Source organism: Heloderma suspectum, chromosome 4 (assembly GCF_057233095.1).
Source record: "Heloderma suspectum isolate Gila_16-S chromosome 4, 16-S_ref, whole genome shotgun sequence".
In the NCBI taxonomy this organism is placed as follows: Eukaryota; Metazoa; Chordata; class Lepidosauria; order Squamata; family Helodermatidae; genus Heloderma; species Heloderma suspectum.
Genome location: NC_139461.1, coordinates 146,053,236 through 146,066,665, shown reverse-complemented (window position 1 = coordinate 146,066,665; position 13,430 = coordinate 146,053,236). Strand labels below are relative to the sequence as shown.

At 44.5% G+C, this 13,430-nt stretch overlaps 1 protein-coding gene across 7 annotated transcripts in view; it reads left to right on the top strand.

Moving 5' to 3' along the window:
- The window catches only part of NRG2 (neuregulin 2), a 209,885-nt gene that overhangs the window by 18,392 nt on the left and 178,063 nt on the right, over nucleotides 1-13,430 (top strand). Inside the window, exons 2-3 of one of the 7 annotated variants that reach the window (XM_084850845.1) lie at nucleotides 2,001-2,068; nucleotides 4,837-13,430. The exons of 1 other annotated variant lie outside the window; for it this stretch is intronic. In XM_084850845.1, the coding sequence (XP_084706971.1) occupies nucleotides 6,720-8,681 (1,962 nt within the window). In that variant the 5' untranslated portion in view covers nucleotides 2,001-2,068; nucleotides 4,837-6,719 and the 3' untranslated portion in view covers nucleotides 8,682-13,430. 5 more of the 7 variants (XM_084850844.1, XM_084850843.1, XM_084850841.1 and 2 more) reach the window with 5 other exon arrangements.

Below are 13,430 nucleotides of genomic sequence, written 5' to 3'. Positions count from 1 at the left end.
ACTAGAACCCAGATCTCCCAAGTCCCAGTCTAACACTCTTAACCACTATACCACACTGGCTCTTCGCGACCTCTAAATGTATCTTGAAATGTAAGTCTCTCCTTATCAGACAGCTGAGGTATTCTAAAATTAATTGCATATATTAAGGGTCTGAGGTGTAACTGATCTCAGAAAATGCTGCTTTAAGAGAGCAATCCCAGCAGTGTCTGCGGGGACACAAGATTCTTAGATTTCCTGGCTCTGGGCTTGTAGACGGAGCCGGGAAACTGCAGTCCACGCCCCCTTCCCCGCCTCCTTGCAAAATGAAGCACGGACATGGGGAAAAGGAGGCCTTCCCGGGGCTGGGAGGGGAGGAGACTTTGGCCGTGAGGCTACAAGGCATCCCCAGATGTCCCCAGCCTCCTTCCCTCCTTCTCCCCAAGCCTCCTCTGGGTGGGCGCCGTCTAGCTAGAATGTGGAGCAGGAGGTGCAAGGCGGCTCCTGCTCCGCACTGGATGCTCATAAGCCTGTGAACGTGGAGGCTTAAGGGGAGCCAGGGTGCATCCCATAGGGCTGCACCCTAGGTCTCCTGAGCAGCACGGAAAATTACGCATTTCTATCCCCATGTGAGTTCCTAAATCTTAACTTTTTTGGAGCGTCTCTGGATTACAGAAATTTTAGTCTATAAATTGTATGTTTTGGTCAGTTGACCAATTAGTTGATTAAAATCTGCATAAATTTGCACGTGAGAAAAATTATTCTGAAGGAAGAAACAAAATTTGATTTCAAATTATGGATTCGTGTGATGTTGCGGGTAGAGGCATTCCCCGTTTTGTAAGAGAAGAACGGGGGATGCCTCCTTTGAGATGGCGCTTGCCACCTGCAGTTTTTATTTTAAAAATCTGCAGTCTGATTAATTGGGGCACCTTTTCTTTTATCAGAGTTTTTTTAATTGGTCCATTTTTTATTTCACAAAAATGATTCCTCTAGCCAATTAACCTATTTAAATGTTGCAGTCCTAAAATGTTATTTCTGTATTAATTACCCAAATCCTCAATCTTTTGATACTAGTGTGAAGCCCATGTCGCCACAGGCACTAGTAGTCAGAGAATGATTGGATGAAAATATGTTTGGTCACTTCTCTTGTGACTGGAGCAAGTGTCAGGGAATATTTCCTTCCTTCTTTTCTTCCCTCTTCCTCTCTCATCTTTCCAGTTATGTCCCGAATCAGCTTCCCTTCAATGAGCATTCCAATAATACGACCTCTTCCCACTACATTAAAGCGAGCCTCCCCCCGCCATAGCAAGTGGGGTCTTCCAACCTGCCTCCCTCCCTCTCATTCACCCACGCACTTAGCCTCCCTCCTTCCAATAAGAACCCCATCCCATTACATGAAAGCATAGACAGACCCACCCCTCCTCTGCTGCAGGGAAAGGGTTGGTAGATCTCTAGTAATAGGTGTTACACTAATGTATTCTCATATAGATAATCTGTAATATCCGATTTTTGAGTGGAAACTGTCATCCTGTTCCAGCTGCATGTGCATGTAACAGCTGCCACTATTAGATAATTGGAAACAGCTCTGAATGGCTTTTTGCAGGTTGGGGGGAGGAACCGAGAGGACCAAGTCCAGCTCCCTGCTCTCTCTCCCAAATGGCTGATTATCTGATGGGGCTACTGATGGGCAGCCCGAGCTGCTGAAAAAGGCTAGGAAATATGTGCCAACAACACCCATTTGTTTGCTCGGTTCCTTATCAGGCTGGGGATACCCATGTGGAAGCTCCTCCCTGGATTCAGGCTCTCCTGAAAGATTATTCCCACTGGAACCAGAAATACCATCCTCTGTGAATACTGAAAATTGCTCCTTCTTTTTCTAGTGAACGTTATTATGTATATCACTTTAATTATCAAAACAAAGTAAGATTTTTAATAATGAGCCTGATTATAGAAGCTGTAACTGCAAATCTAAAAAGGTCACTGTAGTATGACCTATATCACATCAGTTAATGTGATTTCTCTAGGTTAAGAAGCACAGCAACCCCTCTGTTATCTTCTCAGTGCAAAGAACGTTGTGTACCGAGTACTAATGGTAAGGAAACAACTAAAACATTGAAAAACATTGTTGTAATATTAGCCATCCTGGAGGAGGAGTATTTAGAAAGGTGTATGGGTTTACCCTCTCCATTGGGGATCTACACCCTTGGAGTGTCCTAGTCCTAGGTTGCCCCAGTGTTGATCTAACTCAGTGTCAGCTGACCACAACTCTGGCCCAGATGGACAAGGAAGGAGTGTTGTGGAATGCAACTGACTGACTGCCCTAAAGTGGAGGTGGGCATGTGAGATTGGGTGGTGGCAGGAGTTGGGCCTGTGGGAAATCCAGAATGCCACCCAGGCTGAGCCCACACTGGATGGATGTCCAGGTAAGAGAATCCTGGAGAGAAGAGAAGGGACACTGAGATGACAGCCCAGTTTAGCTGGCTGTGGTGAATGTTGTCATGGCAGCCTATGCCATGGAACGTGCCTGCTCTCATGACAGTCGAGTCTTCAGTACTAAAGCCTTGTCCGGGCAGCCACCCTGTCCCTTTTCTTCTAACCAGAATTTAACGTCTTAAAAGTTTGTAGAAGAATGGATTAGCATGCTTTCTCAGAGCACTCATTAAAAGACTATTTGCAGATCATGTACAAGTATTGCAATGTAGCTTTTAGTTTTCTTAAAGAAATGGCCACCTAGTTTAGGCTGAGCTACCTGTTCAGGAGGAATATGGAATAAAGGCCGCAGAAGCAATCTGAAAAATGAGTGATATAGAATACTAAGAGTAACCATTAGTTACCAGCAGAGAGAAGAAAAAAATCCCGTAGTAGCTTTCGCAGCCATTTTCAATGGTGTGCTCCTGAGCCTTCTCCATTTCCTTCCATGAAATGGATGACAAAAACATAAGCTATCCTGAATACCTAATAGCTGAATACCTCTGGATAACACAGCTCAGTGTCCTCCACAGAAAAGGAGTAAATAGGAATGTACAAGTTCATGCCGTGGAAAATCATTTGTTGCACACATTAAATGATGCCAATGTATGTGATGATTACACCTGTAAGCAAGGAAGCTAGTCTGACAAATGTTAGTTTTTTGCTGTTCTAATATTTCAGTGGAAACTGGTCTTAGGACAGTTCAAGATCCATGGCTCCAGTAGGCTGAAATGGTGCCCTTCCTGCCCCAAGACCAGCACACAGCATCTCTTTTCTTTCTGGGGTGCATTGTACACATTTGCTGTATGGTTCTCACATCCTCTGTCTTCATCTCTTGGCTTTCTAAGGGAAAAGAATGGGGAGAATGACCCCTCCCTGTTCCCCATTCTGTTGGCCACCCTTAGCTCTCCTCCTCCTGGATCTCTTTGCAGTTTGCTGTTGCTTCTGCATCCTCTTGAGGGGAAGGCAAAACATGCAAAATGAAAATATCCTTCTGCAATATTTTTCAGTTTTATTGTGCAAAGTATCCGGAGCAAGAGCCAAAAAGACTCATCTGTGGCTGGAGACTTGGCTGCATGAGGGGCGTGCCCCCTGATTTGCAATACAAGTCCCAGCCTCTGTCTTTGCTATCTGTCATGGAAATCCTCTTAAAATCACGATCCGATCCTGTCAACTGTCTCAGGCTGTTGGGTCAGCTCCAATGTGGGGCTGATGGCTCTGCATCATCTTTCTCTCTTCTTTCAGGCTTTACCTGCTTTCCTTCCTGCTCCTGATGTGAAGGAAGGAAATGGCAGCTCTGAGGCACACCTGCTGGGGCCGGCAAACACTCACTTGGCCTCAGATCTCATCTCTAGTTGCTGCTTTTACCAGCAGCATAACCCTCCTGTAGGCGCTACAGGGCAGAGGGGTGAGTCCAGCCACCTGTTGAATTGACATTGATGTAGAAACCACGTCTGCAGGCCTTCAACTACTGCGGCTTTACCCACCCTTTAATATTTCTGTCCCAGTGTGAGGTAAAAAATAAGTCACACTAGGAAATTGGCATGGAATGGATGGAGTAGTATTAAGAGGATACATAGTTGCTTTTTAAAACCTGGCAGTTGGATTGCTTTGCCATGCTTTGTACTCTGCTCAAGGTTCCTTTAATTTCAGAGATAGAGGGAACAACGGAGTTAGTCCCTTGGCTCCATCCTTACCTCAGCACAGGTGTGATTCCTGCTGCATTTCTTCAGGGTTTTGCTGGGCTAACTGCAGAAGAACGCAGCATACTTTGAGCATGATGCTCTGGGAACTTTCAGAGTACACTACTGTAATGCATTGTACAGGGGCTGCTTTTGAAAACGTTTCAGTTCAGAAATGGAAGTTAGTGCACAGTACACCTGCAACATTGCTAACTGGGCCTTCTCAGTGGTGGAAGGCTTGCCTGCTGCCTACTTAGATGTAATTTTGGCGCCATTCTAAGATCTTTTTATCCTCCCAGGCATTTTAATTGTAAATTTTATTTCTGATAACTGAATTTTTGTGCTGCTCTTCCCATCCACTGTTTTAGATTTTATTATTGTTGTTTTATGCATTAAATGTTTAGCACTGGTTATATATTTTAGTTACAGTGTAAAGCTGCCCTGAGACAGTGTTTTGAAGGGTGGTCTAGAAGCACCTAAAACAAAAAAACAACTCTGTAAATAAACCATGTATGGGCATCTCTACACTAGCCTAAAATCCTGCTTTTAAAACGGGGCTTTCTGATTCCATTTTAAATGCAGGATCACAACAACTCCCTTTTTCACCCACTTCCTTCCCCCCCCTTCCCTCTCCTTCTCCCCTATCTGAGTCTCCCATTATCTTTCATTGATCTCGCTCCTCTTCTTACCGCTTTAACTCTTTTCACAGAGGGAACTGAAGTGGAACACAACGGGGTAATTTGATAGCACATTATCTGCGATCTATTTAAAGATGGAACAGAGGGCATTTAGTGCAGGAGATGCCCTGGAGGGTCACGGCGTTATCTAAAGAGCCCACAAACTTCCATGAGAGAGCCATCTCAATAGCAGGATAAAAGCTCCGTGTGAAGAAAGCCTGTGAAATGACTTGTCTTCACACAATAATGCTTGAATGAGAACACATCAAAAAGGACGTTCTGTTTACATAACAACACTAGGTGGCAGTGTTGTTAGTGTTGTTAACAAAGCCAGTTATCTCTGCCAGATGACGGCAGAGCAAATCCACATTCCCACCTGTTCTCTTTAAAATAAATACATATGAATACTTTACCACATTATAGGTATCAGTGTCTTTTTCTCCTCTTTTGAAATGTTCCAGTTCACTCATGGCATGAAGATACAATCAGTCGACCGTGATTTTAATTAAGCTGCCTTCAGTTGTTCAGTTAGCCCACTCTCATAATTAAAAGGAATTTAATAAACACTACAAAGCTGACTTAATTTTTCTGTCTCTGAATCTAGGCTTGAACTCTCCAGCTCAGTTAGGAGCTGAGAGGTTGTTTTTTCTCCATTCCCATGCTCCTGCTGCTGGTAGCTTGCCGTATGTGCTGGCAATATCCCCTGGCTCCATTGTGCCACCAGGCGGTTAAATTCTGATGGAGCTGGGGCGTCCTGTGGTTTTCTCTCTCCAGGGCTGTGCCTGTTTATGGTGTAAGCCAGACAGCTCTGTAATTGCTAATACAGGCAATGTGCCCAATCTTTTCCATTGCAAACATCCACTTTACCCATCCTGGCCCTGGGGAGTGTTTGCATTGAAACTCTCCCAGATTATCAGGCCCGTCCTGACAGCTTCCCTTGCGCTTGTGCTTCCGTGGCAGGAAGGCCACATTTTCTCAGCCTTGGACGTGCTGTAAATTGAATCTGGGGAGAAAGGCCCTCCAAGACAGACCTCCATTGCTACTGTGGGTGCTGTGCCTCAGCATCTTGCCTGAAAAGGGTACTTAGTAGCATAGAAATCACTACTTCTTTATATATAATATGTCAATATCAGTTACAGTTCTGTGGCTCGATGAAGAATAGGGATTAAACAGGGACCACCCCCAGCCCACCTTCTGCTGTTTAGGAATGTTTTGTTCCTTAGTCAATTATTATTATTATTACATTTATTTTATCCCGCCTTTTTCCAAATACTGGGACTCAAGGCGGCCTTACAGCGTTAAAACTGCTACAATTAAAACCTATAAATAGAAATATAAATACAACTGTATAAAAGTTAAAAATGTAATTAAATCATCAAGTCAAGCCACACTTGAGGCACTCCTGCATTTGGAGTGCGGTTTGCCAGTTTGCCAGGCCCTTGTCCTTGGGTTAACGGTGGCTACAGAGAAGTGCAATGGAGCTTATGATTGTGCAGGACACTATAATAATGCAAGAGGCGCCTATGTGACTGTCCCCACATTAACTGAGGATGAGACATATTCGGCCCTGAGTGGGAGAAAATTTGTTGCCTGCCTCTTCCTCATCCAGCCGCACCTTCCTGGTGTTGAGAGAGAACCTTTTTCTCCACTTTCCCAAGATTGTGAGCATTTCTACTTGAGGCTTTTTTGCATGCTTATGATTGGTCATGATCCCTTCATGGATCACTGCCTTGTTGTGGTGAAGGGGCTTGCGTAACTCAGTGAAGCCATAAGCTATGCTGTGCAGGGCCACCCAAGACGGACAGGTCATGGCAGAGAGTTCTGACAAAATGTGGTCCACTGGAGAAGGAAATGGCAACCCACTCCAGTATTCCTGCCAAGAAAACCCCATGGTTTTATCACAAGGCTAAAAGAGATGATGACGCAAGATGAGCCCCTCAGGTCGGAAGGTGTCCAATATACTACTGGGGAAGAGCAGAGGGAATTTCCAAGTAGCACCAGAAAGAGTGAAGTGGCTGGGCCAAAGCCGAAAGGACACTCAGCTGTGGATGTGTCTGGTGGTGAAAAGAAAGTCCAGTGCTGTAAAGAACAATATTGTTTAGGAACCTGGAATGTCAGATCAACGAATCAAGGTAAGGTGGAGGTGGTCAAACATGAGATGGCAAGATTGAACATCGACATCTTGGGAATCAGCGAACTACAATGGACAAGCATGGGTGAAATTAATTCAGGTGACCATTATATCTACTACTGTGGGCAAGAATCCCTTAGAAGAAATGGAGTAGCGCTCATAGTCAACAAAACGGTGGGAAAAGCAGTACTGGGGTACAATCTCAAAAACGATAGAATGATCTCAGTACGAATCCAAGGCAAACCATTCAACATCACAGTAATTCAAGTCTGTGCCCCACCCACTGATGCCAAAGAAGCTGAGGTTGATCGGTTCTATGAAGACCTTCTAGAACTAACACCAAAAAAAGGTGTCCTCTTCATCATAGGGGATTGGAATGCTAAAGTAGGAAGTCAAGAAATCACCAGGATAACAGGCAAGCATGGCCTTGGTGTACAAAATGAAGCAGGACAAAGGCTAATAGAGTTTTGCCAAGAGAACACGCTGATCATAGCAAACACTCTTTTCCAACAGCACAAGAGGCGACTCTACACATGGACATCACCAGATGGTCAATATCGAAATCAGATTGGTTATGTACTTTGCAGCCAAAGATGGAGAAGCTCTATACAGTCAGTAAAAACAAGACCTGGAGCTGACTGTGGCTCAGATCATGAACTTATTGCAAAATTTCGGCTTAAACTGAAGAACGTAGGGAAAACCACTAAATCATTCAGGTATGACCTAAATCATATCCCTGATGAATATACAGTGGAGGTGAGGAATAGATTTAAGGGATTAGGCCTGATAGACAGAGTGCCTGAAGAACTATGGACGGAGGTCTGTAACATTGTTCAGGAGGCAGCAACTCAATCCATCCCAAAGAAAAAGAAATGCAAGAAAGCAAAGTGGCTATCTGATGAGGCTTTACAAGTAGCTGAGGAAAGAAGGGAAGCGAAAAGCAAGGGAGAAAAGGGAAGATATACCCAACTGAATGCAGATTTCCAGAGAATAGCAAGGAGAGACAAGAAGGTCTTCTTAAATGAACAATGCAAACAAATCGAAGAAAACAATAGAATGGGAAAGACTAGAGATCTCTTCAAGAAAATCGGAGATATCAAGGGAATGTTTTGTGCAAAGATGGGCATGATAAAGGACAAAGAAGGCAGGGACCTAACAGAAGCAGATGAGATTAATAAGAGGTGGAAAGAATACACAGAAGAACTATATAGGAAAGATCTTAATGTCCCTGATAGCCATGATAGTGCGGTCACTAAACTTGAGCCAGACATCCTGGAGAGTGAAGTCAAGTGGGCCTTAGGAAGCATTACTAACAACAAAGCTAGTGGAGATGACAGTATTCCAGCTGAGCTATTTAACATCCTAAAAGATGATGCTGTTAAAGTGCTGCACTCAATATGCCAACAAATTTGGAACACTCAACAGTGGCCACAAGACTGGAAAAGGACAGTTGACATTCCAATTCCAAAGAAGGGAAATGCCAAAAAGTGTTCAAACTACCATACAATTGCGCTCATTTCACATGCCAGCAAGGTGATGCTCAAAATCCTACAAGCTAGGCTTCAGCAGTATGTGAACCGAGAACTACTGGAAGTACAAGCTGGGTTTCGAAGAGGCAGAGGAATTAGAGATCAAATCGCCAACATTCGCTGGATCACGGAGAAAGCAAGAGAATTCATTTCTGCTTCATTGACTACGCTAAAGCCTTTGATTGTGTGGATCACAACAAACTGTGGCAAATTCTGAAAGAGATGGGAGTACCAGACCACCTTACCTGTCTCCTGAGAAACCTGTACGAGGGTCAAGAAGCAACAGTAAGAACCGGACATGGAACAACCGATTGGTTCAAAATTGGGAAAGGAGTACGACAAGGCTGTATATTGTCGCCCTGCTTATTTAACTAATATGCAGAGTACATCATGAGAAATGCCGGGTTGGATGAATCACAGGTTGGAATTAAGATTGCTGGGAGAATTATCAACAACCTCAGATACGCAGATGATACCACCCTAATGGCAGAAAGCGAAGAGGATCCAAAGAGCCTCTTGTTGAGGGTGAAAGTGGAGAGTGCAAAAGCTGGTTTGAAACTCAACATTAAAAAAACGAAGATCATGGCATCTGGCCCCATCACTTCCTGGCATATAGAAGGGGAAGAAATGGAAGCAGTGACACATTTTATTTTCTTGGGCTCCAAGATCACCGCAGACGGTGACTGTAGCCATGAAATTAAAAGATGCTTGCGCCTTGGGAGGAAAGCTATGGCAAACCTAGACAGCATAGTAAGAAGCAGAGACATCACCTTGCCGACAAAGGTTTGTATAATCAAAGCTGTGGTTTTCCCAGTAGCAACGTATGGCTGTGAGAGCTGGACTATCAGGAAGGCTGAGCGCCAAAGAATCGATGCTTTTGAACTGTGGTGCTGGAGAAGACTCTGACAAGTCCCCTGGACTGCAAGGAAGTCCAATCAGTCAATCCTAAAGGAAATCAACCCTGAGTGCTCATTGGAAGGACAGATACTGAAGCTGAAGCTGAAATATTTTGGCCACCTAATGCGAAGAGAAAACTCCCTGGAAAAGACCCTGATGCTGGGAAAGATTGATGGCAAAAGGAGAAGGGGACGGCAGAGGATGAGATGGCTAGATTGCATCACCGATGCAATGAATATGAATTTGAGCACACTCCGGGAGAGAGCGGAGGACAGGAAGGCCTGGCGTGCTATGGTCCATGGGGTCATGAAGAGTCGGACACGACTTAACGACTGAACAACAACAACAATGTATGTTTCCCTTTCCCCAGGGAAGTTGCTCCAGTCCCTTGATCATTTTGGTTTCTTTTACTGCACTTTTTCCAAAAGACAATATGGTGCAGATAAAAATAGCTAATGGGAGAAATCTGCAATCTAAACATAGGATCATAGAATAGTATGGTTGGAAGGAGCCTACAAGACCATCGAGTCCAACCCCCTGCTCAATGGAGTAGGCCAAGTCAAAGCATCCCTGACAAGTGGCTGTCCAGCTTCATCTTGAATGCCTCCAGTGTGGGAGAGCCCACTACCACCCTAGGTAATTGTTTCCATTGTCGTATTGCTCTAACAGTCAGGAAGTTTTTCCTGATGTTCAGCTGGAATCTGGCTTCCTGCAACTTGAGCCCATTATTCTGTGTCCTGCACTCTGGGATGATGGAGAAGAGATCCTGGCCTTCCTCTCTGTGACAACCTTTCAAGTACTTGAAGAGCGCTATTCTCTCTCAGTCTTCTCTTCTCAAGGCTAAACATGCCCAGTTCTTTCAGTCTCTCCTTATAGGGCTTTGTTTCCAGTCCCCCGATCATCTTTGTTGCCCTCCTCTGAACCCTCTCCGGTTTGTCTGCATCCTTCTTAAAGTGCGATGTCCAGAACTGGACACAGTAGTCCAGATGAGGCCTAACCAGTGCTGATAGAGGGGAACTAGTACTTCCCAGGATTTGGAAGCTATGCTTCTATGAATGCAGCCCAAAAGAGCATTTGCTTTTTTTGCAGCGATATCACATTGTTGGCTCATATTCAGCTTGTGATCTACAACAATCCCAAGATCCTTTTCGCTTGTAGTGTTGTTGAGCCAAGTATCCCCCATCTTGTACCTGTGCGTTTGGTTTCTTTTTCCTAGGTGCAGAACTTGGCATTGATCCCTATTAAATGTCATTCTGTTGTTTTCTGCCCGGCGCTCCAGCCTATCAACATTTTCACTTTGATGGAGGCATACAATACCCTCAATGCTTATTTTTTTTTGTGTGGATTCTTTTATATGTGTATATGTAGTACCAAGTTGTATGTTACAGCTTTAATCATCTGCACACTTACTTTGGAGTAAGTCCTGTTGAAATCAGTGGAACTTATTTCTGAGTATATATGCATAGGGTTGGGCTGCATGTGGGTGCTCAACATATGAATCTGGAAGATCTTTTAAAAAATCGGTGGAGGGGGACTTATCAAACTGGATAAAATTGTTTTAAAAGGGTTTTCACCAATATCTGTGGGACAGTTGCTCAACCTGGTTCACCCAACATGACAACTCACAATGGCTGATCACCCATGGTAGGTTGTCCTGTTGTGCAAACCTGGCACAGTTTCTGCAGGGTACTTTATTTTTCATGAACAAGCCACCCTGAGAACCCATGGCTTGTTTTAGGGTTGTTGATACCCATGGTAGCTTGTTGTGTTGTCTGAACCTGGGAGGGTGACTTTGTCGTGGGTTGTCGGGAATGGCTACAGGGCTGGCTGGCCAGAGTAGCAAATACCAAGGTAGGGACTGAGGAAACTGGGAGTTCTGCCGCAAAGGTGCCTGGGACACATGCTGGAGCTCGGGGAGGACCAAGGGGAAATCTAGGGGAAAACAAGCCATGGCAAGCCCAATTGTCCATCAGGTTAGCAAGTGAACAACCAATCCATGGAGGCTTATTCGCAGAGTGTCTTAGCATGATGTGTGAACCCACCCATTCAGTGTGCATTTGTGCGATTTACATTTTTCCTCAGAAAAGTGTGTGTGTGTGTGTGTGTGAGAGAGAGAGAGAGAGAGAGACAGTGAGAGACAGAGACATAGAGAGAGAGAGAGAGTCAGGGAGGGAGGGGTACTCCCTCAAAAATACCAACTTTATGATCTCTGGTGAGTTTTAAAACCAACCTGGGCAGCATTCCTGCTGGCTGTATGGAAAGCTGTTGCAGGCAGCATACATGGTTAGATATACATTTGTTCCTTCCTCTGTCATAGTTTATCACAGCCCAATTCTTACTTCTAACCTCTGTCTCCACTAGCTCATATGCATGAATGAGGTATTTTGATGGTGTCCTTTGCTTAAATTATACTTGAATACTGTAACAGTATTTTAGTGTGTTTGTGCCAGTGGTGCAACCAGATAATTTTAGACTCTGGACTGAATGGTTTTATTGGGGGGGCCTTTTCTGCTTTTCAGTTGTGAAGCGGACAAGTAACACTTCTCTTCTCCCTCCCGCCCCTCACCCCATTGCCATTCCATGCTTTATGACCACATCATAGAATCATAGAATAGTAGGGTTGGAAGGGGCCTACAAGGCCATCGAGACCAACCCCCTGCTCAATGCAGGAATCCAGGTCAGAGCATCCCTGACAGATGGCTGTCCAGCCTTGTCTTGAATGCCTCCAGTGTGGGAGAGCCCACCACCTCCCTAGGTCATTGGTTCCACTGCTGTATTGCTCTGACTAACAGTCAGGAAGTATTTCTGGATGTTTAGCTGGAATCTGGCTTCCTGTAACTTCAGCCCATTATTCCGTGTCCTGCACTCTGGGATGATGGAGAAGAGATCCTGGCCTTCCTCTCTGTGACAACCTTTCAAGTACTTGAAGAGTGCTATCATATCTCCCCTCAGTCTTCTCTTCTCAAGGCTAAACATGCCCAGTTCTTTCAGTCTCTCCTCATAGGGCTTTGTTTCCAGTCCCTGGATCATCTTTGTTGCCCTCCTCTGACCCCTCTCCAGCTTGTCTGCATCCTTCTTAAAGTGCGATGCCCAGAACTGGACACAGTAGTCCAGATGAGGCCTAACCAGTGCTGATAGAGGGGAACTAGTACTTCCCAGGATTTGGAAGCTATGCTTCTATGAATGCAGCCCAAAAGAGCATTTGCCTGTTTTGCAGCCACATCACATTGTTGGCTCATATTCAGCTTGTGATCGACAACAATTCCAAGATCCTTCTCGCTTGTAGTGTTGTTGAGCCACGTATCCCCCATCTTGTACCTGTGTATTTGGTTTCTTTTTCCTAGGTGCAGAACTTGGCATTGATCCCTATTAAATGTCATTCTGTTGTTTTCTGCCCAGCGCTCCAGTCTATCCAGGTCACTTTGAATTTTGTTTCTGTCTTCCAAAGTATTAGCTATCCCGCCCAATTTTGTATCATCTGCAAATTTGATCAGCATTCCCTGCACCTCCTCCTCCACTTCTACATTACTGATATGTTAGAGCAAAACCAAAACCAAACTGCTAACCCTGATAAAAGAAAACATACTCTGAGCATGAACAGTTTCACATTTTAGGTCACTTAAATCAGCACCATCATGACTGCAGGAATAAAATGGAGTTTTCTTCTGCTGCCCTGATGCTAAACATACTGATTTGGGAACAAGCACCATTTTGTTGCAGTAAAGGAGGATATAATGTAAAAGTAAAATGCAGTAAAATGAGCAACTGCAACCATGTACATGCCCAGCCAGCTGCCCCAACTATTTATTTTTTTAAATGACAAAGAATACTGCAGATGCTGGGCTGTTTCTTGCTCCCATCATCTGCCATTTGGGGCGCTGGACTTTGGTACCAGGCCCTAGCTGCACAATGGGTTTTTACAAAGGAGTTGTATTAGATCTCTAAAATCCATCATTAGAATTGCTTAGGATATCCCTGTAGGCTGACTAATTGTTGAGATAATGGTTACTTATTAAGGGAGCAATCCTATGCATGTTTAGACAGAAGAAAGTCCTACAACTCCCAGCAT